Source organism: Ctenocephalides felis, unplaced genomic scaffold, assembly GCF_003426905.1.
Source record: "Ctenocephalides felis isolate EL2017-DRISC unplaced genomic scaffold, ASM342690v1 CF-g0.4_SCAFFOLD_01886, whole genome shotgun sequence".
Lineage (NCBI taxonomy): Eukaryota > Metazoa > Arthropoda > Insecta > Siphonaptera > Pulicidae > Ctenocephalides > Ctenocephalides felis.
This window is the reverse complement of record NW_020538040.1, coordinates 143,334,697-143,361,703: the sequence shown is the minus strand read 5'-3', so window position 1 is coordinate 143,361,703 and position 27,007 is coordinate 143,334,697. Positions and strand designations below refer to the sequence as shown.

Here is a 27,007-nt window from a genome sequence, read left to right as displayed (position 1 = left end):
GGCGTCGCAAGAATGGATGATTACACATCTTTTGCCTTCTACTTTAAAATAATATTGTTAAAAAATTTTATACTTTAATAGTTTTTTATATAATGGTGGACCTTTTTACTTGAGTCTCTTTAAGCCTCGCTCTACCCTATACAAATTTTTAATATAAATCGTTGACGTAAAAGGCATCGTTATCGCTAAATTTTAAGAATTTAATCACATTTCTATATTTCCAAAGCATTTGATTATCGTTTTATATGCGTCTCGGCCCACTCATTCAATTGAATCCTATTTAAGGTTTGCATTGCAATGCTCTTCCAGTCAGAAAGATCGGATTAAATCCAGTGTGCGTAGCAGTAGGCAAAGTAAGCAACCGCGGGTGTTTGCAACACTGTGGCGCAGATGATCGCTGCGTGTTTCTTTAAGTGACACTTCGGTTAAAAATCGCGCGGGACTCCGCCCTGCTCCGGGCGAGAGCGTGCGCCCGGCTTTCGCCAGAAACAAGGGGGACGATGTTTGAAGATTATTATATTAAACAAATGTACGCAAATAAAACAACAAGCTCTTAGATAAATAGAAGGAAAGGTCGAGATCTCTTGAACATTCTATATAAAACGATAACATGATTTTTTCATAAGCAAGTGGATACAAAATAATATAATTTGTAAAGATTTTTGAATTAATATAGGGTATCAAACCACATAGTTTCAGCACTATTCGAAATTTCCATATAATTTATATTAATTTATTTATTAAACTAATTAGTTAACTGATCAATAGAACAGTTTTCTATTCTATTATTATATTGATTATCATTATTAATTTTTATTTATTTTTTTATTTATTTTTTTTTAATAATTTTTATGATTATTATTTCTATTCATTTGTTATTATTATTATAGTTATTTATTTATTTTTATTTATTTTTAACTTCCCGTAGGGTATTAACTTCCCGTAGGATAAGTTATTGTAATCGTCCAAAAATCGAAATTGAAAATTTTTACATTTCTCGACGTTTTGAAGGTTTCTGAACATTTTGGCATACCTCAGAAAAAATGGATGTGTGTGTGTGTTTTGTATGTCCGCATTTTTTCGTTCACGTTTTCGGGCGCACAGATCAACCGATGTGAATGATTCAAACACATTCCATTTCTATTGATAAGGAGATGTGCTGATTAGTTTTTGGCAAAGGCAGGTCCAGCCGTTACGGAGATAACGAGCAAAGAGTGCAGAAAATAGAAATCGATTATTCGAGAGAACGGAGCATCCGATTTGAATGATCTAAAAAACATTCAATTAGTAATGATTGGGAGAAGTGGTTATTAGTTGTTGGCAAAAGCAGGCCCAGCCATTTCAAAGATACTGAGCTAAATATACAAGAAATGGCAGTTTTTGAGAGAAATAAGCATCCGAATTGAATGATTCAAAAAACTTTCTGCTTGTGTTGACAAAACAATTGCTTTTGGAAAAAAATGTCATTTTTTTGTATATTGAAAATAATTAAGATTTCAATTTTAATTCTGGCTAAAGTTTTAGAGATCACTAATATACTTTAAATAAATAACTTTAACTTTGTAATTCAGTTTATATAATTCTTATGAATAAATATTAGACATTATTATTATTAATAATATTATCAATAAATGTTACAGTATTTATAATAATCTATTTAAAAAAATTCAATATTTCTCGAACATTTCGTTACGGCACGGGAAGTTCCGTAAGCAATTTGCCTTAAGGCACAATGCCATGCGCCTCACTAGTTTTTTCTTTACTTTACATTATAGATTTGTTTAGATTGTGTTCTCGCGGTAGCTCATAGAATTATTTACTTTATTCTGATTATTACATACAAATTTAATTAAAAAAAAAGGTAGGACGGAGATTAAAGATCCGCGGGTAAAAAGGCCCATCACCGATATTTCAAAAACAAGCAAGTTTAAGATTTTTTTGAAAATAATATTTAAAAGTAGAGACAAAAAGATGTGTAAGTAGCCATCACCACCATTCTTATGAGGTTGCTATCGGGAGATAAACGGTAATGTTTGGTTGTCAGCACTGTTGTTTAGTATACGAAACTTTTATATAATTTTTAAGTATACGTTTTTTAATTATTTTGTAAGATGTAACGTTAGTTTTAAGTTCGATACAAATGTTTTTTTTTTTATATAATCTCTATAAAAGCTTACACGTGAGTGGGGTAAAGAGACCAACTGAACCTTTACCCTGGCAAAGGTGTAAACATTAAAAAAGAGTGCATAAAAAAGTAAATTAAGATAATAAAAAACACTTTTACAAGAGATAAATTAAAACTTACCTTTGTGCCCCGTCCTACCCTTTACACAAATTTATTGTAATAAATGAATAATTGAATTAATAAGCAAAAATATTGTACGTATTTCTTAAATAATTATAGTAGGGACTTATTGTAACAGGGGTAAGTAAGTTTTCTTCAATAGGATCTTAAACGATATTAAAATGTTTCTTTGTCTCGTTTGGAAGAAATGTAAGCACTCCCGCATTAGGTCAACATTGCCAATGACCAGCAGGCCGACGCAGTATACGAAATTGTGCAGCCGTGTCATTTTTGTCAGGCAATGTGAAATTGTACTATCATAATATTTCAGTTTGCGCTATTATTATCGCCTAGTTTTAACACTTTCGACTCGGGAGTCGGACTGCCAGTCGGTACGCTGCGCTCGGAATATTATAGTGCTATACTTATCTCTCAACTCGGAATTTTTTTTGTATCGGATTTTTTCAAAATGTGGTTATATTGCTTTTAAATATAGTTATTATGATAATAAAATAGAAAATTTTGAAAATTAAAAAAAATTGCACTCAAAACCATGCTATATTGTTTAAAAAATCATTTCTTCACAGATCTTTATTAGAATTATAGGGATCATGAGCTAATAAATTAATTTTGTTATATATTTATTTATAAAATTCCGAGCGCAACGGTATTCCGGAGCGGCGGCATCCGAGTCGAAAGGGTTAAATATTATTTTTCTTATTTTGTTTCAAATTCATCAATATTTGGTGATGTGTAACATGTGTGCAACAATTTTGGTCACTACTAAGTTGTTTAAATAGTTAACTTGATTAATGCAATAAATGAGATTAGTTGTAACAGAACCTTGTAGGCTAGTTGTAACTACAAGAATGGTTAATCTGGTTTAAAGTGAGCCTATACAGATTCAAGTGAAGAACATTGGATGAAACGTATAGTTGTAAGATGTGAGCAGTGAGCAATGATTCAAAGCATATGTAAATTCTGCAGGAGACATTTTAGTGGTATTAAATATAGTTCACGTTGATTTATGAAAATAATTGCTTTGAAACAAGTCAATTTTATTAAAATCAAATAAAGAATTTATTATCAGAAATATTGTCATTTTTTATTGTTACTACTAGCCCCAAATGCGGGGTAAGTTGTAACGCCGCAATTTTCCTAAAAATTGATTAATTGCGAAATCATGAACAGCAGTAATGAATTTATTTTTATTTGATTCGGTAGAGGAATAGTTTCGTGTTTATTGATATTTATTTTGTACAAATATAATCAGTGGATCGCAAAATATATAATTTAAAAAAAAAACTGTTACAACAAACCCCTCGCTCCTCTACATTAAAATGTACCTTATTCAAAGATGTCAGGACCATCAACCTACGTAAATTATATACTACATGAAAATAAAACAATATCAATAAAAGTAGTAGACAGATATAGTTGAAGATATTTTTCCAACTCAATAAAATACTTTTAATCCACATACTTTTAAACAGATATACTTGAGATATGATTTTAAAATTCGAACCGCTCTTGCAATTGTATTAAAAGCTACGCGAAATATTTCCGAAGCTGTTCTTATCCGACTCGTGCCAAAAATCGTTTGAGGGCTATCCTGAATGTTCCTCTTTGTTGAAAACTCCACAAAGAGAATACATTGAATATATATTTAACTTCCCGTAGGGTAAGTTATAGTAATCGTCCAAAAATCAAAATCAAAAATTTTTACATTTCTCGACGTTTTGAAGGTTTCTGAACATTTTGGCATACTTCAGAAAAAATGGATGTGTGTGTGTGTGTTTTGTATGTCCGCTTTTTTTCGTCCACGTTTTCGGGCGCACGGATCAACCGATTTGAATGGTTTAAAAAACATTCAATTCCTATTGATAGGGAGATGTGCTGATTAGTTTTTGGCAAAGGCAGGTCCAGCCGTTACGGAGATATGGAGCAAAGAGTGCAGAAAATAGAAACCGAGTTTTTGAGGAAACGGATCAACCGATTTGAATGGTTTAAAAAACATTCGATTCCTATTGATAGGGAGATGTGCTGGTTAGTTTTTGGCAAAGGCAGGCCCAGCGGTTCCGGAAATACAGAGCTAAATGTTAAAAAAATGGCAGTTTTTGAGAGAACTAAGTGTCCGATTTAAATGACTTAAAGAACTTTCTGCTTGTTTCAACAAAATAATTGATTTTGGAAAAAAAAATTTTTTGTTTCTTATTTTTTTTCAAAAAATTTTTTTTGTAATTTTGGATAAAAAATTCAAAAAATCACCCAAGCTAAGCACAGTCTAAGCGCCACTCTGGTACAAATGTTTACCCAAGTGCGTTTAGACTGTTTATGTATTGGGGCACTTTTCCAATTTTGTGAAAATTATTGAAAAATGTGAAAATGCCGCCAAGCTAAGCACAGTATAAGTGAAAATGTCGCACAGAAGCATTTGCAAATGCGTTTAGACTGACTATGTGGGACAATTTTGCGGAAATTTGGCAACTATTTTTTTTTTTGAAATTTGATTCGAAATGAAATGACGATTGTTAATGTTCTGGAGGTAATAAATTGATTTATTTATAATTAACTTTCCGTAGGGTAAGTTATAGTAATCGCACAAAAATCGAAAATGAAAATTTTTATATATCTTTACGTTTCAAAGGTTTCTGAATATATTGGCATACCTTAGAGAAAATTGATGTATGTGTGTGTGTGTGCGTGCATTTGTGTGTGTTTTTCGTCGACGATTTCGGGAACCGGGATGAAGCAATTTGAATAATTCAAAAAACATTCGATTCGTATTGATAAGGAGACGTGCTGATTAGTTTTTGTCAAAGGCAGGTCCGTTCCGAAGATATGGGGCAAAAAGGGCCACAAACGGTAACTCAGTTTTTAAGAGAACGGAGCGTCCGATTTGTATAATTCAAAAACATTTTACTTGCATTATCAAGATGAAGATTTGATCAAATTTTCATGAAAATAGGTCTAGCGGTTTCGGAGATCTAGTAAAAAAAAGTAAAAAAAAAATAACATTTGGCGGTCAACAATAATCATTAGACATTAGACATATGCACATCAAATTATCAGATATTTTATAGAGATTTTAACAATAAGTATACATTTTGTTAACATTCCTATGGGTTCCGTACCAATGCTTATGCGTTAGACAGCGACGCGGCGCTTACGCGCTTTGATATTTAGTCTCTATGCATTAAAGCAGTACGATTGCTTTGAAAAAAAGTTCAGAATTTCCAAAATATTTCAAAATAAATTTTTCAACAAAAAGTAAGTTTTTGTCAAAAATTTATATAGTTCCTCAAAAATCTATTTTTTTCAGAGTTAATTTTTTTCAAAAATGTTAATCTTTTCAAAAAAAAATAATTTTTGGTACGGGAAGTTCCAGCAATTTGCCTTTAGGCACGATGCCATGCGCCCCACTAGTTTTTGTTTTTTAATAGTACGCAGAATGCGATATTCACGGTTTGCCTTTGTGCCTTTTGTCGGATGAATTGTACGTAATACGCGCAAATAAAAATATTTTTGAAGTAGAAAATGCAAAATGCTTGTATATAAATATTTTACGAAACAATATCGCAACTTTTCGCTAAAATAAAAACAATCCGACAAGTTCCTTTGATTATTTAAATTTTCAATATATACACAATTTATTTGGTTTTTATCGAGTTTGAAAACAATTTATATTGCTATCAACTGAAACTTACCTTCTTCCGGATGTTGTTGAGGTTGTCGGATTGCACCCGTTCCTGTTCCTGCTCCGGATATAGCGCCAGTAGTCTGGTGATACCAAGGTGCTGCTGCTGTTTGCTGACAGCAGCCTGCTGCTGCGGCTGTTACTAATAATGTTAATAAAAATATTTTTGAAGTAGAAAATGCAAAATGTTCGTATATAAATATTTTACGAAACAATATCGCAATTTTTCGCTAAAATAAAAACAATCCGACAAGTTCCTTTGATTATTTAAATTTTCAATATTTACACAATTTATTTGGTTTTTATCGAGTTTGAAAACAATTTATATTGCTATCAACTAAAACTTACCTTCTTTCGGATGTTGTTGAGGTTGTCGGATTGCACCCGTTCCTGTTCCTGCTCCGGATATAGCGCCAGTAGTCTGGTGATACCAAGGTGCTGCTGCTGTTTGCTGACAGCAGCCTGCTGCTGCGGCTGTTACTAATAATGTTAATAAAAATATTTTTAAAGTAGTAAATGCAAAATGCTCGTATATAAATATTTTACGAAACAATATCGCAATTTTTCGCTAAAATAAAAACAATCCGACAAGTTCCTTTGATTATTTAAATTTTCAATATATACACAATTTATTTGGTTTTTATCGAGTTTGAAAACAATTTATATTGCTATCAACTAAAACTTACCTTCTTTCGGATGTAATGTTTCCGGGACTACTGTGCACGCTGGACTGTGAGGTTCTTGAGGTTGTCCATGAAGTCCGGGCTTTGCACCCGTTCCTGTTCCTGCTCCGGATATAGCGCCAGTAGTCTGGTGATACCAAGGTGCTGCTGCTGTTTGCTGACAGCAGCCTGCTGCTGCGGCTGTTACTAATAATGTTAATAAAAATATTTTTAAAGTAGTAAATGCAAAATGCTCGTATATAAATATTTTACGAAACAATATCGCAATTTTTCGCTAAAATAAAAACAATCCGACAAGTTCCTTTGATTATTTAAATTTTCAATATATACACAATTTATTTGGTTTGTATCGAGTTTGAAAACAATTTATATTGCTATCAACTAAAACTTACCTTCTTTCGGATGTAATGTTTCCGGGACTACTGTGCACGCTGGACTGTGAGGTTCTTGAGGTTGTCCATGAAGTCCGGGCTTTGCACCCGTTCCTGTTCCTGCTCCGGATATAGCGCCAGTAGTCTGGTGATACCAAGGTGCTGCTGCTGTTTGCTGACAGCAGCCTGCTGCTGCGGCTGTTACTAATAATGTTAATAAAAATATTTTTGAAGTAGAAAATGCAAAATGCTCGTATATAAATATTTTACGAAACAATATCGCAATTTTTCGCTAAAATAAAAACAATCCGACAAGTTCCTTTGATTATTTAAATTTTCAATATATACACAATTTATTTGGTTTTTATCGAGTTTGAAAACAATTTATATTGCTATCAACTAAAACTTACCTTCTTTCGGATGTTTTTGAGGTTGTCCATGAAGTCCGGGCATTGCACCCGTTCCTGTTCCTGCTCCGGATATAGCGCCAGTAGTCTGGTGATACCAAGGTGCTGCTGCTGTTTGCTGACAGCAGCCTGCTGCTGCGGCTGTTACTAATAATGTTAATAAAAATATTTTTGAAGTAGAAAATGCAAAATGCTCGTATATAAATATTTTACGAAACAATATCGCAATTTTTCGCTAAAATAAAAACAATCCGACAAGTTCCTTTGATTATTTAAATTTTCAATATTTACACAATTTATTTGGTTTTTATCGAGTTTGAAAACAATTTATATTGCTATCAACTAAAACTTACCTTCTTTCGGATGTTGTTGAGGTTGTCGGATTGCACCCGTTCCTGTTCCTGCTCCGGATATAGCGCCAGTAGTCTGGTGATACCAAGGTGCTGCTGCTGTTTGCTGACAGCAGCCTGCTGCTGCGGCTGTTACTAATAATGTTAATAAAAATATTTTTAAAGTAGTAAATGCAAAATGCTCGTATATAAATATTTTACGAAACAATATCGCAATTTTTCGCTAAAATAAAAACAATCCGACAAGTTCCTTTGATTATTTAAATTTTCAATATATACACAATTTATTTGGTTTTTATCGAGTTTGAAAACAATTTATATTGCTATCAACTAAAACTTACCTTCTTTCGGATGTAATGTTTCCGGGACTACTGTGCACGCTGGACTGTGAGGTTCTTGAGGTTGTCCATGAAGTCCGGGCTTTGCACCCGTTCCTGTTCCTGCTCCGGATATAGCGCCAGTAGTCTGGTGATACCAAGGTGCTGCTGTTTGTTGACAGCAGCCTGCTGCTGCGGCTGTTACGTCACCAGGAGGTGGTGGCCCGGGCCGATTTAGAATACGCAGTTTGTCATATATAGTACCCATCGTAGAAGGCAATCCTGGTGATTGCGATTCTTGTTGCTGTCGCTCTTTTTGAGCAGCAAGGTTGCATTGAACACGATTGACTGACGACATCTGAGAGATAAATAATTATAATCTAAGATGGTCTGCAGAATTATTACGATGATAATTATTGATATACACCAAATAATTCTTCAAAATGACATAATAGTACAATAAGTATTAATAGTATGTCATTGATAAAGATAAAGCATTTAATTTGAAGCAGTTTTAAATAAAATAGCAATTTTACGTATGGTGTTGGTGAAAGAATAAAGTTGGTATTTTCGAGCAAATAAGTAGATCAAACGCACAATAAAAAAAACTTACTTGCATTTTTAATATGAATTTAGATATGGCAATAGAAATATTACTTCAAAGTTACTTTAAAAAGTCCATCACACTATAAAGACCGCACCAGAAATCGTCGTTTACTTATGGAAACCGCACCTGTGGCAAGCGGTAATTAAAGTAAGTGGCAAGCGTTGAGAGTTGAGACAAACAAGTATGTTTAGATATATATGTTTTTAAAACTAATTTATATGCAATTCTAAATGAAACTATTCTAACATCATATTTTTTTAAGAAAAAAGGCTGCCCTATTATTGTTTTACAAATAAAAACATTTTTGAAAAAATATACCAATTTTAAGATCTTATGGTATCATTTCAAAAATATATTGTGTAAAAGTTAAACAGTCGAAGAGTTTATTTTAAAAAATAATTTCAAAGTTTACGATTTTTTTTATTTTCCAATTTTTCAGAATGCCCACCAAAAATGACGACAGTTTTGATTTTGGTGTATCTTCCCCCAACACCATACCAACAACGTAATGTGCTATTAGACGTAAAAAAGATATATAAATGACAAAGAATTATCAAATCTAAATTACGCAAACATGTCATTTACCAAAACTACTGCACATGAGTTTATTTGTACAACTTTTGCGCTTTTCCGCTAGTTAGAAAAGGTTCCTTTGCTGCCACTAGCGCATGCAAAGAAGTGTGAGGGAACGCTCAGCGCCCTTTTCTCTCAGCCGTGAAAATGTAAACCGTCCCTAATATGCTTAGTCTCACGTGATGCGACCGTCAAAGCGATTCGGCCGCTTTGAATACAGAGAACGCTGGCAAATGATTCATTAAAACTGAGGTCGCGAGTTTACACGGATCAAAGGCAAAATAGATATAGCCGTGCGGTGGCGGTACTCCGAGTGCGGCAGCGGTGAGGTGTATCTCGAACGGTGGAGGTGTATGGTGTGCAGCGATTCACATGGAGAGCTGAACTCGTATACAAGCACGCACGGGCGCACATGCCATTTGGGCATTTATGGTAATGATACATACTTGTTGGCTGCTGAATTGATCGACATAATTTGCAGGATTTTGGTTTAAAGATCAATGACCGTAATAAAATGACTTAGATAATGGTAACATATTAGGAACAACACAACGTACGTTACTCATATCACTATAGTTTATTCACAATTTACATGTTGCCATCCATATAACATACGACTTGCAGATATATAGTTTAAGAGGTTATTCTGGCAAAAAAGTAAAAAATCGATTTCGTTTTTTGGATATTTTCAAAGTTTAACTATTTAAGAATATGTGGTACCAAAGAATTTTTCAAAATTTAAATTATTTTCGGAGATATAGTTGTTTTACCACGATAATTCTCCCTTTTTCCTTTCTCCGCGGAATTTTAAAAATGTTTTTCTTGAAACTGTCTCTGTATCGAATACAAACGATTTTTCAACTTCTACTGGACCGATTCACTTCAAATATTTTATAGTACTACAAGTGTTTTACAGGCTTCTCTTCAATATAAACTCATCATCATTTTCAGATTTTAACCATTTTCAAAAAAATGTGAAATATCAAAAAAAGTTGTAAAAAGTATTGTTTTTTTTAGAAAGTTCCTTTTTTGTGAAAAAACATTGTTTTTAACTTGTCCATACGTTGAGACATTATCCTAAATTAATAGCATATGCATTTTTTTTTTTAGATTAAAAATGATTAAACAAGACATAAATTTTGTACTGTAAAGTATTTTTTTACTTGGTAGATTTTTTTTGGTTTTGAGCTCTTTTATTTAAGTTACGGTACCTGTGAATATTTTTTGGGTATACGTTATTTAATTATTTTATAAGATATGTTGTTAATTTTGAGTTAGATTAAATTGTTGTATTTATAACCTCTATAAGCGTTTATGTGTGAGTGGTAAAAAGGGCCAATTGAACCAGTACTTTGCCAGAGGTGTAAATAATAAGAAAATAGTGAATACAAATATTATGTTGAAAAAGCAAATTTTACAAAAGATAAATTAAATTGATAGTTAATCCGACTCTGCTGATGAATATTTTTGACAAAATACCTGATCAGGGTTTTACACAGTGTGATTTTTATAAAAAATGTGCCCATAAAATTTATTTTTTGCATTGGGAAAATAATGAAGTAGCTACAAAAAATATTTCTATAATTAGGAATTGACTAGAAATTTTACTGAACATAGTTCGATAGTTAGTTGATACGTGTTATGTGCTGGAATTTATTTTATTTGGTTTACACAGTCAAATTACTGAAAGTTAAATTGAATCTGTGTTATATGTATCTTATATATAATAAAACTATACATATGCATATACGTGCATATGTGTGAATAATTAAGTATGTTCAAAGTGCTTATAAGTTGCAGTAATATTATGTACCATAAGAATTAAAAAAGTAATAATGCCACACATACATAAATGCTATTCAAATATTATATCCTGGTGCATATAAAAGAGTTGCGTTAGAGATGTCGATTAATAAGCCCAGTATTAAATTCATATTTTAATCTCCGGCAAATGGAAATTATAAGTGCATTATATTGCTATATATCTATACAAGTATTCTCAAATCACCGTGAAACGTTGACGGCGTTGGAACAGCGATCGTCGAAACAAGCAATAAGTCCGCACACGTGTCGGGCACGAGGCAGCGTTATAGTCTAAGAGCCAGTGAACTATTTGACTAACCTGTTTTCACAAAGCCAGAAATTTTTTTAATGATATTTTATTATCGGCCCATTAAGAAAATACCATTCTGGCAGTCATTCCGCGGTTGCGTCATCATCCCTTCAATTTGTAAAAATGTAAAAAAAAAAAAAAATTTATAACTTGCTCGCACAAGGCTCAAATTTTGAGGGTGTCTTTTTTTAACTGTTCAGAAAGCATATGTAAAAAGCCAGCCCATTCTGGCGGTTGCAAGGGTCTGCCAGACGAGAACATAATAGTCATGACGCGCAAGGGTGTGGGCGCATTGCCATACATAATTGACTAATACCCTTGTATTTGAGTAATTTATACGCCATTTTGAAAACATTCGTTATACCAAACTTCCACTTTGTATCTCACCTTATGGCCGAGATATCATTGAAAATATGCCAAAGTGGCCCCTTTTTCAAACTCAATTTTTGGCGTAACCATAAAAGATATCGAAAAAAAAATTACGTGATTCTACTTATATTGGCTTAAACCACATAATGTATAGTAATATATGCTAAATAATCCTTTATTATTAGCTAAAAAGGATAAAATAATTTTTCAATTAATGTTTTCGGATAGTGCGTTTTGTTTAATTACTTTATTATTAGCGTTATTTAAAAGCTTATTGTTTTCTCTTTTAGTACTGCAAATATGGTTTAAATCAAATTTGTGGAACACATTGAAAAATTGAAGAAACCAGAACCAGTACACCCGCGCGTAACGCATCGCACATCCGACCGAACGAATTCTATGCGGGCTACTATTAGCGTTACGCGCGGGTGTACTGGTTCTGGTTTCTTCAATTTTTCAATGTGTTCCACAAATTTGATTTAAACCATATTTGCAGTACTAAAAGAGAAAACAATAAGCTTTTAAATAACGCTAATAATAAAGTAATTAAACAAAACGCACTATCCGAAAACATTAATTGAAAAATTATTTTATCCTTTTTAGCTAATAATAAAGGATTATTTAGCATATATTACTATACATTATATGGTTTAAGCCAATATGAGTAGAATCACGTAATTTTTTTTCGATATCTTTTATGGTTACGCCAAAAATTGAGTTTGAAAAAGGGGCCACTTTGGCATATTTTCAATGATATCTCGGCCATAAGGTGAGATACAAAGTTGAAGTTTGGTATAACGGATGTTTTCAAAATGACCTTCAAAATGGCGTATAAATTATTCAAATACAAGGGTATTAGTCAATTATGTATGGCAATGCGCCCACACCCTTGCGCGTCATGACTATTATGTACTCGTCTGGCAGACCCTTGCAACCGTCAGAATGGGCTGGCTTTTTACATATGCTTTCTGAACAGTTAAAAGAAGACACCCTCAAAATTTGAGCCTTGTGCGAGCAAGTTATAAAAATTTTTTTTTTTACATTTTCACAAATTGAAGGGATGATGACGCAACCGCGGAATGACTGCCAGAATGGTATTTTCTTAATGGGCCGATAATAAAATATCATTAAAAAAAATTCTGGCTTTGTGAAAACAGGTTAGTCAAATAGTTCACTGGCTCTTCTACTATTACGCTAATATCCCGGTCGTAACGCTTCAGCCCTCACACCGTAGACATCACTGCGTCAACCCACTACTTTGAAAAAGGCCCGGATTTTAATTCTCATTCATTTTGCAATAAAATCCAAACGGGACAAGCTGAAAACTGTTCCTTGAAATGAGCTTTTCATGAGAATCGGTAAAAAATAGTCAGATGAATAAATTTTATAAAATGTTATATTTTTTAAATTCGTTCAATATTTTTATTGATCACTGATTTCATTTGGTAATAAAATTCAACAGAAACCTCTTAAGAACCGTAGCTATTCATCAGTTTTATACACAGTTCTTTAAAAAATAGGCAAACTAGCTGTAAGTGGAATTCTGTCTTAAGGCAATTAAGGCATCGTGCCTTAAGGCGAATTGCTGGAACTTTCCGTACCAAAAATTATTATTTTTTTAAAAACAATTAACATTTTTGAAAAAATTTTACTTCAAACAAATAAGATTTTTGAGAAACTATAAATTGGACAAAAAATTACTTTTTTTTGAAAAAAAAAATTAAAATTTTTTTTTTCTTTTAAATTTTTTTTTGAAAAAAATTTTTTTTTTTATTTTGACATATTTTGGAAGATCTAAACTTTTTTTCAAAGCAATCGTACTGTTTTAACTTCATAAAGACGAACTATCAAAGCGCGTAAGCGCCGCGACGCCGTCTAACGCGTAAACATTGGTACGGAACCCATAGGAATGTAAACCAAATTTATGCCCCGTATCTTCGGAACGGCTAGACCTGCCTTTGCCAAAAACTAATCAGCACGTCTCCTTATCAATACGAATCGAATGTTCTTTGAATTATTCAAATCGGTTGATCGGTGTGTCGGCCCGAAATCGTCGACGAAAATTTGTATCCGCACATACATACACACACATACATACATACATACACACACACACACATACATCCATTTTTTCTAAGGTATGCCAAAATATTCAGAAACCTTTGAAACGTCGAGAAATGCAAAAATTTTCATTTTCGATTTTTTTGCGATTACTATAACTTGCCCTACGGGAAGTTAAAAATATAAAATGTTCAATTTTACAAACTGATTATTATTTTCTGGGAATTGATCAAGGAAAAATATTATATATAGTGCAAATACGCCGCAACAAATCTATAAACATTTGGCAACAGCCATGATTCTAGCACATATATTTTAAGATGATTCCAATACATATCCTTCAATAATTTACAAAAAATGTTTATTTACTTTAAAAAAAATCATTCATGTATTTTTCATGATTTTCTTACTATCATGCTTTCTAATATAACCATTAGCAAATATTCTAACAAAAATGTATGTAGGTACTTATACAAGTCATATAAGACCACTTATTTGAAATGAAAGTTGTGCGTCTAAATCTCGGTGGTAGTTTGAATATATTCAGGAAGCAGCGATATCAATTATGGTAATAGGTAAATGTACCAAAGTATTTTTTTCTAAATTAGTTATCTCAAATCATATATATATATATATATATATATATATATATATATATTATAATTATTTCAAACATACGGTAGGACGGCGCACAAAGGTCCAATTTGACTTTAAGCAATTATATTGTGTAAACCAAACTAATTATATTACAACAAATGCCAAACACATGCCAAACAAACAACAATCTGACTATGTACAGTAAAACTTCTAGCTAATTCATTATTGTAGAAATGTATGTTTTGCTGTTTTTTTTTTTCAAAAAATTGTCACTTGGTTTTGCTTGTTAACATATCGGTTTGCCCTCAAATATTGTTAAAAAAAATTATCTGTACTTGCTTTTGAAGTTTCGCTGGTGGACTTCTCTGCCCGTGAACCTTTAAGCCCGACATATATATATATATATATATATATATATATATACTAGCTGACCCGGCAAACGTTGTTTTGCCATAAAAAATATGTCTTATATATAACTAATTGATTGCAAATTGGTATGTAAGTGAAAGGTGCAGCTAACAAAAAACATATGAATAGTTTATCCACATATAAATGTTTCTGGATAAAAGTAATAGTCTTTGCAAGAACCAACCTAATCTGAAACTGATTCTATTTATATCAATTAGCACATTTACAGTTTTAAGATATTGATATATAATTACTGCGCTTTTGATTAATTCATTAATTTTTGATTTACGAAGTAAAACCCGATAATTTATTTCTAAATTATACTATTTGGCCCAGCGAATTGACTAATATTTATGCTTTAAATGCTTATTTATAGTATATTTTTGATTATGTATATGTATTTACACATACCTATAGTATGCAATTAATATAACTTTTATTCATTGATATTTTATTTCGTACTATAATTCTTAGCAGTAATAATATATATTTTAAAAATTGTTTCATTTTCTGTGTTAATTTGTTTAACGCCAGATCTAACTAATTTTATATTTAATTTTCGCTACTGCCCTGACCATGAAACATATATTTATTAAATTGAAATTCAGTAATACACATTAAATTTCATAAACAATCCATCAATTCAAAATTGGCAACATAAAGTTACATAATATTTATTAATTTATTTTTTATTAATTTATTTAGTCGATAATAATATATAATCTTCAAGTGGATTCACATAGAAACGCAGTATAAACCGATGCATTCAAATATTACAATATAATTAGTCCAGTCATTTGATGCAAAAAAAGGCTGTTGCCGGTACAGTACTCCGGGAATTCTGAAAATTGGTAATCTTATAGATTTCGAGGTGCTCTTTACGAAAATCAACTTTGCCACCTCAAATTTGAACGGCAAGTTGCCGCCATATTGGAAAAATGCGTCAAAAAACAGCTTTTTTAAAATATCTCCTTTCTTAGAAAACCGATAAAATTTCCTATAATTCCTTAGAAAACCGTTTTTTTGTAAAATTGATAGTTTGAGAGTACGGCCGCCTCAAAGTCTTTGCTGCTCTCGCCGTAGTATCAAATCTCTCCATATATGACAGCACTTCGAACTTGACCACATTCTCTCTAATAATAAATATTTCAATGTTAAATTGAGCAAATAAGATCTAGAAATAAAATAATTTAAATATTTTTCGTTTTTTTTGCTAATTTTTTAACACTTCAAAGGCAAAGTAGCTATAGGTATACTTATAGCTTAAGTAGCACCTTATAGCTTCAAGTAGCTTGAAGCGTTAAAAAATCACCAAAAAAACAGAAAAATATTTGAATTAATTTATTTCTAGATCTTATTCGCTTAATTTAACATTGAAAATATTTATTTATTAGAAGGAATGTGGTCAAGTTCGAAGTGCTGTCATGTATGGACAGATTTGATACTACGGCGAGAGCAGCAAAGACTTTGAGGCGGCCGTACTCTCAAACTATCAATTTTACAAAAAAACGGTTTTCTAAAGAATTGTAGGAAATTTTATCTAGTTTAATTCGTACATAGATACTTTTATCGTAGAATGAGCCAGAAAGGAGATATTATAAATAAGCTGTTGTTTGACGCTATTTTTCCAATATGGCGGCAACTTGCCGTTCAAATTTGAGGTGGCAAAGTTGATTTTCGTAAAGAGCACCTCGAAATTTATAAGATTACCAATTTTCAGTATTCCCGGAGTACTGTACCGGCAAAATGACCAAATGACTGGACTAAATCCTAGAACAACTTTTCTTTGTACTGTTTGTGTTGCGTACGCCTCAGCTGATAAGGGTCTACTGTACCCAACGTTATCGCTCGAATTGTTCGTAAGTCGTTGCACTAGATAAGATCAAACTGATTATACGATTCACTTAACAAATTACCAAAAATATAATATTTCGGCTATAAATTGAAACTTTTGATATACCCTATGTCCTAAATGGGATCTACATGCACACGGTGAGCAAAACAAATTTTAAATCGGTTCAGTATTTTAGGCGTTCATCGCGGACAACACCTGTGACACTAAATTTATATATATTAAGATATATATATATATATATATATATATATATATATAAACCTCGTGTCACGATGTTGGTTCGCGATGGACGTCCAAACTACTGAACCGATTTTGAAATTTATTGGCTCATCGTGTGCATATATATCCAACTTAGGTTATAGGAAATTTTGAAAAGTAAATTTGAAATATAAATATATAATTTTTGACAGAAAATTACCAAAAAAAAACAAAACACTAAAATGTCAAATGTCAAAATTTATGGAAAATTCGAGAAAAAAAGATTTATAATTTAAAAAAAAAAATGACAGTTCAAAAAATATAATTCAAAAACATATACATATATAGATATGTCCAACATTTATATCCGAATTAGATGAAATGCTATATTCAAAATCACAATTTATAGTTTTAAAACTAAAAATCAATGTTTATGAATTTAAATAAATGTTAACCTGAAAAACGTCAAATGTCATTTGTCAATATTTATGAAAATAATTATATAAATAGATTTACAATTTATAGTTATTTGATAAGCTTACCAAATTATTTCGTATACCAAAACTTCATCAAAACCTTATAGATCAGAGATCACAATAAAAAAGCGGCATATTGAATTTCAAATTAATCATAAACTAACATTTGACATTTCACAAAAAAAAAAAATTTAACGACTTCAATAGGAAACAAATAAATTAAATATTCCAAGTTATGTTATAGGCAATATTGCCAAACAAATTATAAATACAAAACATTATTGTAAAATAAATACTATCATTTTCGACCAAAAAGGAAATATTTTGACATTTATAAATTTACTGCGTCGATTTAGACTAATTCATGATGCTTATTTATCTAGGATGCGAGTGAATTAATTTCGGAAATATGAAATGTCAAGTTTTTAGCTATTTGTCAGAAAAAATATATTTTATTACAAATTCATATCCATATCAAGCACCAAAGTAATATATAATACTTACAAAATGACATTATTTATAGGCAATATTTAATGCATATTTTAATTATATTTTTGACATTTGCTAATTAAAAATAATTGAAAACAATGTCATAAATCGGATATTTATGGAAAAATATCAAATAAATATATTTGTGTTTCACTTGATTTCAATTAAAAAAAAAACTAATTGCGATGCCAAAATAGATAGTATACTTCTAAAATTATAGTATAAACATTACAATTTTGATAAATAATCATCCATCATTTTACAGTACGAAAATTGATAAAAAAATTAATAAAAGTGCCAAAAATCAAACATTTAATAGATTTGGACTCGGATTCCTCACAACTTTATCCACGTTAGTTTCAGGGATAGTATGAATATCAATTTATAGTCGAAAATTTATATGATAAGTCATTAAAACATATTAAAAAAGCGACATATTGAATTTAACATTAATCATAAACAAAATTTTGACAGTTCAAAATAAATGAATTTTTAACGACTTCAATAAGAAACAAATAAATTAATTATTCCAAGTTATGTTATGAGCAATATTGCCAATCAAATTATAGATATGAATTATATCATATTATATTAAATTTCAACCAAGAAGGAAATATTTTGGCATTTAAAAATTTACTGTATATTGGATATATGAAATTGACATTCAATATTTTTAAATTAAATGCAAAAGTAAAAAATCTGATATTTATCCAAAAATCTTTATAATCCAAAAAATGTGAATAAATTTACTGCGTTTATATATACATATATATGTTATATTAATTTTTTATTGTAACTATTATCGTTCCATAACTATTATCGTTTTTCTGTTAATATCTATACTTTTTCTTAATAATTTTCTCTTTATTCACATTTTTTGGATTTGATTATGGATGTCTTACACATGTATATATTTTTACTATGTTCCTACTGCGCATGATCGTTGAGAAAATCTTCGTAATATGAAACGTCTAAAATTCTCTTTATCCCGTTCTCTCACCAATGACGATACAGTTTCCACTATTTTCCGCAAACACTTACGCACACATTTTACTCTCGTACACACTCGTAATACAATTTCCAAACTAACACATGTTCGTTTGGAATAAGCTTTTTTATAATAAATATATCATTTATTTTAATTTTACATTTTTTTAAATTTTTATAACTAGACGTTTCATAAATTTTTTATTTTTTCGTGCAATTTTGTGTCTCTGTGTTGTTTTTCAAAATTTATTTGTATGGTGAGTTTCTTTACATTTGTTTATTTTATGGTTTTTTTTCATATATACTTTTCATATACATTGTTTTACTTATTTTTGGTTGTTAATTATGTATTTTTTATATTGTTTCAATTTGTAACCCTGAATTATTTAATTATAGCACTGAAGATGGGTCAAATCAGGACCCGAAACGTATGTTCCCTTAATAAAAACATTTTTCAATAAAACTGTTTTTTAATTATTGGATGGATGCCCAAGAAACAACTTTATCATATATATATATATATATATATATATATATATATGTGTGTGTGTGTGTTGAAAATGTTTAAATTTGATGTTGATATGTATGATTGATTTCTTGGAGGGCGTAACATCAAGTGAAAAATAAGTAAAGTAAAGATTTTTTTCAAAACATCTTTATTCTTCCATACGTTTCGACGTAAATTCTACGTCATCTTCAGTGGTTCTACAATTTAAAAAAAGAAGAAAAAAAACAGAAAGTAACGTTACAAATTGAATATACATAAGCAATAGTAAAAAAGAAAAGTTTTAACTAAAGAGAATTGCATAAACATTACTTACTAGAATTATTTATATTATCACTAACACATATTAATATAACTTGTACAAATTAATATTTAAAGACAAGCACTAACTGTCAGTAATTTCTTTTTTATAATAAAAAGAATAAATAATAAAGTGATTAATAAATAAAATATTATACGTAATACACGTGCATCCGAGGCCAGTGCCATACAGAATAATATTTTTTGTAAGTGTCCGAGATGGAAGTCAAAATTTTTAGAAAAAACAAACCACATGTGCTTGTGTTTGACCCAACGTCTTGGCGCGCTATGCAAGTGTGCGTGATAGTGTTGTGCAAACCGTAGTGTTAGGTATTCGATATGAATTGGGAAACATTATTTAGAACAAATTGGTAATTTTCGCAAATAAAGCTAGCGTCCGTACGTTTGTTTAAACAATAATTTCTGTTCAAGAAATATAGGCTGATTCTGAAAAACGCCTTTGTGAGACTTTCGACTCGTGATGAAGAACCTTTGCGTTATAAAAATTGAATGTATGGTTATTTAGTTTTAAATGTTCTGTGATCATTGTTTGCCCTTGTTTTTTGTTTTTTGAGTTATTATCGTGTTGTTTCAATCGTTTGATAAGGTTCTGTCCTGTTTCGCCAATATAGGTGGAATCACAGTCATTGCAAGATATTTTATAGACCACATTAGATACTCGTTCTAAAACTAGTGCGCGGCTTTAAATTTGAGAAGAGGGAGTTGAGAGTTAAATCGATGTTGCATACTAAAAGATATTTTATAGACCACATTTACTCGCGTGCGCGGCTTTAAATTTGAGAAGAGGGAGTTGAGAGTTAAATCGATGTTGCATACTAAACGGAGATTTGCGTTATAAAAAAGTTTTTTTCACATCGGATAAATTTTTATCCGATGATCACAGAACATTTAAAACTAAATAACCATACATTCAATTTTTATAACGCAAAGGTTCTTCATCACGGGTCGAAAGTCTCACAAAGGCGTTTTTCAGAATCAGCCTATATTTTCTTGAACAGAAATCATTGTTTAAACAAACGTACGGACGCCAGCTTCATTTGCAAAAATTACCAATTTGTTCTAAATAATGTTTCCCAATTCATATCGAATACCTAACACCACGGTTTGCACAACACTATCACGCACACTTGCATAGCGCGCCAAGACGTTGGGTCAAACACAAGCACATGTGGTTTGTTTTTTCTAAAAATTTTGACTTCCATCTCGGACACTTACAAAAAATATTATTCTGTATGGCACTGGCCTCGGATGCACGTGTATTACGTATAATATTTTATTTATTAATCACTTTTTATCATTTATTCTTTTTATTATAAAAAAAAAGAAATTACTGACAGTTAGTGCTTGTCTTTAAATATTAATTTGTACAAGTTATATTAATATGTGTTAGTGATAATATAAATAATTCTAGTAAGTAATGTTTTATGCAATTCTCTTTAGTTAAAACTTTTCTTTTTTACTATTGCTTATGTATATTCAATTTGTAACGTTACTTTCTGGTTTTTTTTTCTTCTTTTTTTAAATTGTAATTGAATCACTGAAGATGACGTAGAATTTTACGTCGAAACGTATGGAAGAATAAAGATGTTTTGAAAAAGATCTTTACTTATTTTTCACTTGATGTTACGCCCTCCAAGAAATCAATCATATATATATATATATATATATATATATATATATATATATATATATATTGTTAGCCGACTATTAATTATTAGTAATTTACAGAACTTACGCTTTGTGGTTCGAATGGCTGCCACATACGCTGAACTGCGCTATCGACACCTTCGTAAATATTAATATAATTTGCGCCTTGTAGTTCTGTTCTCTCAAAACGAACTGCTTTTTCTTTCTCCGGCTGCACTGCATAATCGCCACGTTCCGCTGACGTCAACGTATTCATAACACTTAGTAACGTTGCGAGGTCCTTAAACTGACTTATTTTGGCTTGGGCTTGAAGAGCAGGATTTTCAAAGCCGTCGATCATATAGGGCAATATTTCGCATTCTTTAAATCCTGTCCTGTTTCCCAGTGCCATTTTTTCGTGGAAGTATCTGATGAATGGTTCACCTCTTTGCCATTTTCGGGCCTCAAACCTCTTGAATAACGTCATGTGATCTTCTTTGTTTATAAAGAATGTAGTCAAGTGCTTTTTAATATCATCGTACGTATAACTTGCGTACTCCGGTTTGCTGTAGTACCATTTTTGCGCAGTCGATGATAATTTTGAAACTAGGAGTATAGTCATTTTTCTTTTTGTTACCTTATATTCGTTCCGCACTGCTTCAACACGTCGAAACCAGGATTCAACGCATTCATCAGGCGATCCCCCAAATTCGGGTATTAAAGCCCGCAAATCACCGTTAGATATATTATCATTTTGCGTTGCTTTGAGCAATCCAATTAGCTCCGTGAGTTTAAGTGACACTACGGTGTCATTATTTAAATCTTGATCCATACCTCAAAACATGGCCGGTACAAACATCTGTAATCATGAGTGTCCTTATCCAGCCACTACAATGTTCCTTTTTGGGGTGTGAAGTTTGCTGTATTATACGTCAGAAATGATTCGCTGCAGAGTTGAATGGGATTTTAGCGTTATTATGTTTTATTTTGTGTGGTTTTCGTTCTATGTGTTCGTTTATAGGGAACGGGCAAGCTCTCCTCTAGCGGATTTTAAGTGCAACTTGGATTCCAACAAATATGGCGGATGACACATTTATGAGTTGAATTTGCTGTCAACTAATATTTGTTTTGACGTAAAACGTGCATTTTTAGGTTAAACATTTAATAATTCATATTTCTTACATATTTTCATCATTTATTTTTTATGATTTTACAATAACAGAGGTAAGAATAATGAAATTCAAAATATAAATTTTGTTTGCTACTATCAATATGCATACTATTTACGTGCGTATAGTTAGCAGCACAAGTACCTAGCAGCAAAATAATTTCAAGGTCATTTGTTTAAAATTTAATTTTACTGTATAAAATGTTAAAATATTGCTATAAAGTCAATTAAATCTTAATGTTTTAGGCTTTTTTAGTTTTTTTGACATAAATATCTTAAACATAATTATCTGACAGCATTATTTTCCATTGTTACCAACATCCCACAGTCGGTGCTGGCGATTTTGCTGTTGATAATGCAAATAAAATTACATATATTACACAAGTGCTTATCAATTATCAACTCAATAAATAAAATTGATGAGAATAATAAAAAATGTGAAGCAAAAATATAGTGTTTCGTGTTGATTTCAAGAAATTTACAACAAATTCTTTCGCTGTGTTTGAGAGGTTATTAAGTCTGCTGCTAGAACATTTTGATAGAAATAATCCATCAAATTTTACATTTTTGATACTAATGTTTCCTTATTAACTCAATAAATATAAATGTCAAAGAAAAATATAGTGTTTCGTGTTGATTTCAAGAAATTTACAACAAATTCTTTGAGAGTTGTGTGTTTGAGAGTTTATTAAATCTGCTGCTAGAACTTTTTGATAGAAATAATCCATCAAATTTTACATTTATGATACTAATGTTTCCTTATTAACTTAATAAACATAAATGTGAAGCAAAAATATAGTGTTTCGTGTTGATTTCAAGAAATTTACAACAATTTTTTTCGCTGTGTTTGAGAGGTTATTAAGTCTGCTGCTAGAACATTTTGATAGAAATAATCCATCAAATTTTACATTTATGATACTAATGTTTCCTTATTAACTCAATAAATATAAATGTCAAAGAAAAACATAGTGTTTCATGTTGATTTCAAGAAATTTACAACAAATTTTTTCGCTATGTTTGAGAGGTTAAGTCTGCTGCTAGAAGTTTTTGATAGAAATAATCCATCAAATTTTACATTTTTGATACTAATGTTTCCTTATTAACTCAATAAATATAAATGTCAAAGAAAAATATAGTGTTTCGTGTTGATTTCAAGAAATTTACAACAAATTCTTTGAGAGTTGTGTGTTTGAGAGTTTATTAAATCTGCTGCTAGAACTTTTTGATAGAAATAATCCATCAAATTTTACATTTATGATACTAATGTTTCCTTATTAACTCAATAAATATAAATGTCAAAGAAAAACATAGTGTTTCATGTTGATTTCAAGAAATTTACAACAAATTTTTTCGCTATGTTTGAGAGGTTAAGTCTGCTGCTAGAAGTTTTTGATAGAAATAATCCATCAAATTTTACATTTTTGATACTAATGTTTCCTTATTAACTCAATAAATATAAATGTCAAAGAAAAATATAGTGTTTCGTGTTGATTTCAAGAAATTTACAACAAATTCTTTGAGAGTTGTGTGTTTGAGAGTTTATTAAATCTGCTGCTAGAACTTTTTGATAGAAATAATCCATCAAATTTTACATTTATGATACTAATGTTTCCTTATTAACGTAATAAACATAAATGTGAAGCAAAAATATAGTGTTTCGTGTTGATTTCAAGAAATTTACAACAAATTCTTTGAGAGTTGTGTGAGAGGTTATTAAATCTGCTGCTAGAACTTTTTGATAGAAATAATCCATCAAATTTTACATTTATGATACTAATGTTTCCTTATTAACTCACTCAATAAATATAAATGTAAAGCAAAAAGTGTTTAAAGTTATATATACAAAGTTAACAATGAAACTGCTGAAACTGTAAACATAGTGAACAATGAAACTGTTTATTACATTATATTATTTTATATTTATTTTTATACAATTATTCTATACAATAGTATATTTAAAATTAAACAATTCAATTATTTAATAATTGTAATATTCGCACAGCAAATTAAAAAAAAGTGCCTTAATTTGCCATACGTTACTGGAAAATATTTTGTGTCAATACCAATAATACATTTGAATAATTAACATGTAATAATGCCTTAATAGTATGATGTCAATTATTCAAATGAATTATTGGTATTGACACAAAATATTTTCCAGTAATATATGGCAAATTAAGGCACTTTTTTTTAATTTGCTGTGCGGATATTACAACATCATTACTATTGTTGTCATTTAAATGATATAAATACATATGAAAAATCGTATAATCACATGCACTCACAAACAATGGCTTATAATTCTTAATTCATAAACATACAATTTGATTTAAATCATGAATATGCTGAAAAAATAATAGAAAATTATCAGTGCCCATACAAAGATTGTCTGGAGCGCTATTACAAATAATAAAATCTTTATATTTTATTTTTATCTGTCCATCTCTTCCATACTGCATATTTGGATATCTCTGCTCATTAGCAAAGATTGCTTCAAGCATCTCCTCTTCAGTCATTCTGTTGACCAGCTGGTGGATAGGTTTCGGCGAGTTCTGCAGCTTATCTTGTACCTTCTTGAAATAGCTTTCAAAAGGAAATCAGCTGAACCGATCTAAGCTACATTTGAAATTCATCACATCAGCCGGAAGATGTATCAAATTGTGGGTGTTGTAAGTCATCCGGCCAGCTCCATATAGCCTTGAATATTCATTCACAAAATTAGTGAGAAATCTGTTTACTGTATCGTTTTTCTCGATGCACATCTCTGGGTCGCACAAAATTCTAATCTCCAAACTAAGTTGTATGAAATTGATGTACTTATTCTTTTCCAGTACAGGTTGTAAAACTATGGGTCCAAAATATAGCAGAACCAACCTGAACTCGTTGGCCTTCCAATAGTTAACATCTTTAGGAGATCTTGGTAACCTAGAAAACTCAGGAGTTACACATTTTTTATAACTTACCAAAAATTCACTTACCCTTTCAGTCGCTTTGTTATCTAATTGGACATCTCTCGAACCTTTCACCCACAGACTTAACAATCTTTTGGTGACACCTAAACACACGAGATGCATGTAGTCCAATGCCATCTGAGATACCATGCCAATTTTAAGCTGCTCTAAAATAGAATCTCCTGTGTGATGCCCTGGATGCAATCTCAATCGAAATGATTCATTCGTTCTCAATTGTGAATGTGTGTTGTTTAAGACAACATGTGTTTCATATATATTCACGTTTATCTTTATAAACTTATTTTATTGCATTTACATTATGTATTACTTATTTCACATTTATATTTATTGAGCTAATAAGGAAACATTAGTATCAAAAATGTAAAATTTGATGGATTATTTATATCAAAAAGTTCTAGCAGCAGATTTAATAAACTCTCAAACACACAACTCTCAAAGAATTTGTTGTAAATTTCTTGAAATCAACACGAAACACTATATTTTTCTTTGACATTTATATTTATTGAGTTAATAAGGAAACATTAGTATCAAAAATGTAAAATTTGATGGATTATTTCTATCAAAAACTTCTAGCAGCAAACTTAACCTCTCAAACACAGCGAAAAAATTTGTTGTAAATTTCTTGAAATCAACACGAAACACTATATTTTTCTTTCACATTTATATTTATTGAGTTAATAAGGAAACATTAGTATCAAAAATGTAAAATTTGATGGATTATTTCTATCAAAAACTTCTAGCAGCAGACTTAACCTCTCAAACACAGCGAAAAAATTTGTTGTAAATTTCTTGAAATCAACACGAAACACTATATTTTTCTTTGACATTTATATTTATTGAGTTAATAAGGAAACATTAGTATCATAAATGTAAAATTTGATGGATTATTTCTATCAAAATGTTCTAGCAGCAGACTTAATAACCTCTCAAACACAGCGAAAAAAATTGTTGTAAATTTCTTGAAATCAACACGAAACACTATATTTTTCATTGACATTTATATTTATTGAGTTAATAAGGAAACATTAGTATCATAAATGTAAAATTTGATGGATTATTTCTATCAAAATGTTCTAGCTCTAGCAGCAGACTTAATAACCTCTCAAACACAGCGAAAGAATTTGTTGTAAATTTCTTGAAATCAACACGAAACACTATATTTTTCTTTGACATTTATATTTATTGAGTTAATAAGGAAACATTAGTATCAAAAATGTAAAATTTGATGGATTATTTCTATCAAAAACTTCTAGCAGCAGACTTAACCTCTCAAACATAGCGAAAAAATTTGTTGTAAATTTCTTGAAATCAACATGAAACACTATGTTTTTCTTTGACATTTATATTTATTGAGTTAATAAGGAAACATTAGTATCATAAATGTAAAATTTGATGGATTATTTCTATCAAAATGTTCTAGCAGCAGACTTAATAACCTCTCAAACACAGCGAAAAAAATTGTTGTAAATTTCTTGAAATCAACACGAAACACTATATTTTTCATTGACATTTATATTTATTGAGTTAATAAGGAAACATTAGTATCATAAATGTAAAACTTGATGGATTATTT

At 30.5% G+C, this 27,007-nt stretch overlaps 1 protein-coding gene across 1 annotated transcript; it reads right to left on the bottom strand.

Annotated features, from left to right (window-relative positions):
* Positions 1-24,922: 24,922 nt before the first annotated feature.
* Positions 24,923-25,697, bottom strand: LOC113378182. The gene is made up of 2 exons (XM_026618712.1): positions 25,337-25,697; positions 24,923-25,159 (listed from the first exon to the last, which is right to left on the bottom strand). Exons 1-2 carry the CDS (start codon positions 25,561-25,563, stop codon positions 25,060-25,062), a joined length of 327 nt encoding a protein of 108 aa, XP_026474497.1. The 5' UTR covers positions 25,564-25,697; the 3' UTR covers positions 24,923-25,059.
* Between the last annotated feature and the right edge of the window lie 1,310 nt (positions 25,698-27,007).

Bases quoted from the DNA above. Each gene is read 5' to 3' on its own strand.
- LOC113378182 (XM_026618712.1), bottom strand. From the start codon at position 25,563: ATGGTATCTCAGATGGCATTGGACTACATGCATCTCGTGTGTTTAGGT. The intron at 25,160-25,336 runs GTTGGTTCTGCT...TGAATATTCAAG, and splicing joins TGGAAGGCCAACGAGTTCAG to GCTATATGGAGCTGGCCGGA.